Source organism: Aristolochia californica, unplaced genomic scaffold (genome assembly GCF_029961685.1).
Source record: "Aristolochia californica isolate CCGP_79_NKW_82.1479 unplaced genomic scaffold, dmAriCali1.0.hap1 SCAF_8, whole genome shotgun sequence".
Lineage (NCBI taxonomy): Eukaryota > Viridiplantae > Streptophyta > Magnoliopsida > Piperales > Aristolochiaceae > Aristolochia > Aristolochia californica.
In genome coordinates, this window is record NW_027182279.1 from 7,242,561 (window position 1) to 7,245,100 (window position 2,540).

A 2,540-nucleotide genomic window follows, 5' to 3' on the forward strand; every position below is an offset into this window, starting at 1 on the left:
TTCTTGTAAATGTGAAAGAGGTGGTGTTATGGTCCCGGATATGAGACATAGATTCCTAGGGAGTAAGAAGAGGAAAACAAAATCAAGTCAAAAGGAAGCTTGAAAACCCTAGGTTCATTGAGGAGAAAGCACACCCCCTGAACTTGTTGAGGAGAACTTAAAACCCTTCTGTAACCTAAATCAATCATTTCCTTTCTCATTACTCTTACCTTTTAAATAGGGTTCACTCTTACAAGGTTTAAGATAAAATATTACAAAAGTACCATTATAAATAAAATATTTCAAAAATACCCTTATGGCCTATTAATTCTTTAACTGAAATAAAATAAAATAAATTAAAATAATAATTAAAATAATAATATTATTATGTGCATAACATTACACCCTTCCTGGAGAAAGAGTTTGTCCTCAAGCTCAAAGGTAGGGATACATGCCTAAACGTCGTCACATCTTCCCAAGTAGCATATGTGGCATCCGCGTCAACCCTCTGAACGACACAAGTGGTGTAAGTGCTGTAATGTAACACCTCGGATGGAGAGAATGCGGTATTGAAACCCTACACTGGTTCCCCCTGTCGGCAAAAAGTTTCCCTAGAATTTTTTTTTTTTTTTTGCTCTATGAGCATCAATCGTTGCAACAAACCACCCGACGGTGAAGCAACCAAACAATAGGGTTGGTCAACCCACAGTTTGGATCTATCACCTGCTCCATGTGGGCAACCAGCAGGTTGTTCTGGTCAGAAGTATACCATGATTAGCCAACCAGGCGTTTCCCCCTAATTTGTTGAAAACAATGTGAGAATAAACCCACCAATGCGAAAAGTGAACAAACTGGTGCTAAAACTAGGCACTCCACTGCCATGAGCTTGATGAAGATGTCAAGAGAAGGTCCGAATGTGTTCTACAGGGGCCCGCCTATAGTGTCACCGATCACTGCAGCTTTGAGGCATTCTGAACCTGTTAGTCCCAGTGACTGTGCATGCTCATAGGCACCAACTTCTATGTACTTCTTAGCATTATCCCAAGTACTGCCAGTATTAGAAGCAGAGATGGCAACAAGTGCACCATTATTTTCCCCCATCTGTAAGGCTGCACTGCCCACAACCTTCATGGTCATGGCAGAGAACCAGTATGGAAGCATTGCATCCACAATCAACCCAATGAAGACTTTAGGTATCAAAACATCCACTAGGGAAATTTCAGCACGACTCACTAAGGTACCAAGGAGAGCAAAAGACACTAGGGTAGCTGAACCAATATCAAACCTCTGTCCAATAGCAGCAGTAGTGGGTCCAGCGACATCAAGGGCATCAATTCTGTCGCGTATCCTGTGACTCATGCCTATCATCTTAGCAATACTTCCAGCATTGTCACTAATGGGACCATTTGCATCAATGGCCAAACCAGTAGCAATGATGCTCAGCATTCCAAGAGCCATCACAATGCCATACATGGCAGCAAGGCTGAAGTTGATAAAAATGCTGACAACAATAGCAAAATTGGAAATAATGACAAACTTATATCCCAAAGCAAGCCTAACGTTCACATTTGTGGCAGCGCCTGTCCGATAGGAACTAGTAACATCATGGACAGGGTTGTAAGCATTGCTTGTGTAATACTACTTCCATGAAGGTTCATAGCCAAAGAGGAGCATTTCATCAACTGTGTGAATTGCACACTCTTCTAGATCTACTTTAGCAAATTCACTAATCAATGATGATCAGGTGACAACATTAGGATGAACACCATCTGAGACCGTCTCTTCTTGTATTTCCCGTGCTAATTGCCACATTGTGGCCTCTACAGAAACCTTTATAATTGTGCTATAGGGGATGACATGCAATCTGCAAGCCCCAACTAATTTTACTTCCTCATATTTGTCTTGTGCCCTTAGTACACTCCCAGCCAGACAATAAGCATTTAGGAGGATGGTATATGTCACCAAATCAGCAAGGACATGTAATATTTGCATTTGATTGTAGATATGCATTGTATAGGGCAAACGACGTCGATTCACATTCATGAGGATTAACTTAATAAAATCTTGCACAAAGCTTCCATACCTGATTATGTTCTCACAAATAACAACATACTTCTTCTGTCGAAGTATTTTCTCCATCCGCAAACCAATATGGTTTAGGCTTGAGTTGGCAGCAACAACGTTGCTATAATTCTTTTGAGAGGACTAACAAAGAGCAATTAGTGCTCTCTCGTGAATTGTTGTAGCAGCAGTGGGGAAGGTGGTGTTCATTGCCTCGGCAAGTTGAAGCCTTCCCATTGAAATAGAAATTTGCTTGATTTCATCCCTGCACCTAGCTCTTGTCTGAATACTTCTTAGCTTTCCTACATATATCGGGCACGCACCAAGAGCATTCCAGAACATATCCTCGGTAGTCCATCCCCTTCTGAGAACAAAACCATGACAAGACTGCCCACTTTGAGTGTCCCCTCTCCGACAAGCAATAGATGACACATCCGGTTGAAGACCACTTTCTGTCATCCCACTGAAAAATTTTGGTTTAGTTATTGGGTCATCTTGTT

The 2,540-nt window shown here is 41.5% G+C and overlaps 1 protein-coding gene across 1 annotated transcript; it reads right to left on the reverse strand.

The window, feature by feature from the left end:
- Window positions 1-302: 302 nt before the first annotated feature.
- LOC137938244 (pyrophosphate-energized vacuolar membrane proton pump-like) lies at window positions 303-2,118 on the reverse strand. The gene is made up of 2 exons (XM_068783236.1): window positions 1,732-2,118; window positions 303-1,617 (listed from the first exon to the last, which is right to left on the reverse strand). Exons 1-2 carry the CDS (start codon window positions 2,116-2,118, stop codon window positions 901-903), a joined length of 1,104 nt encoding a protein of 367 aa, XP_068639337.1. The 3' UTR covers window positions 303-900.
- Between the last annotated feature and the right edge of the window lie 422 nt (window positions 2,119-2,540).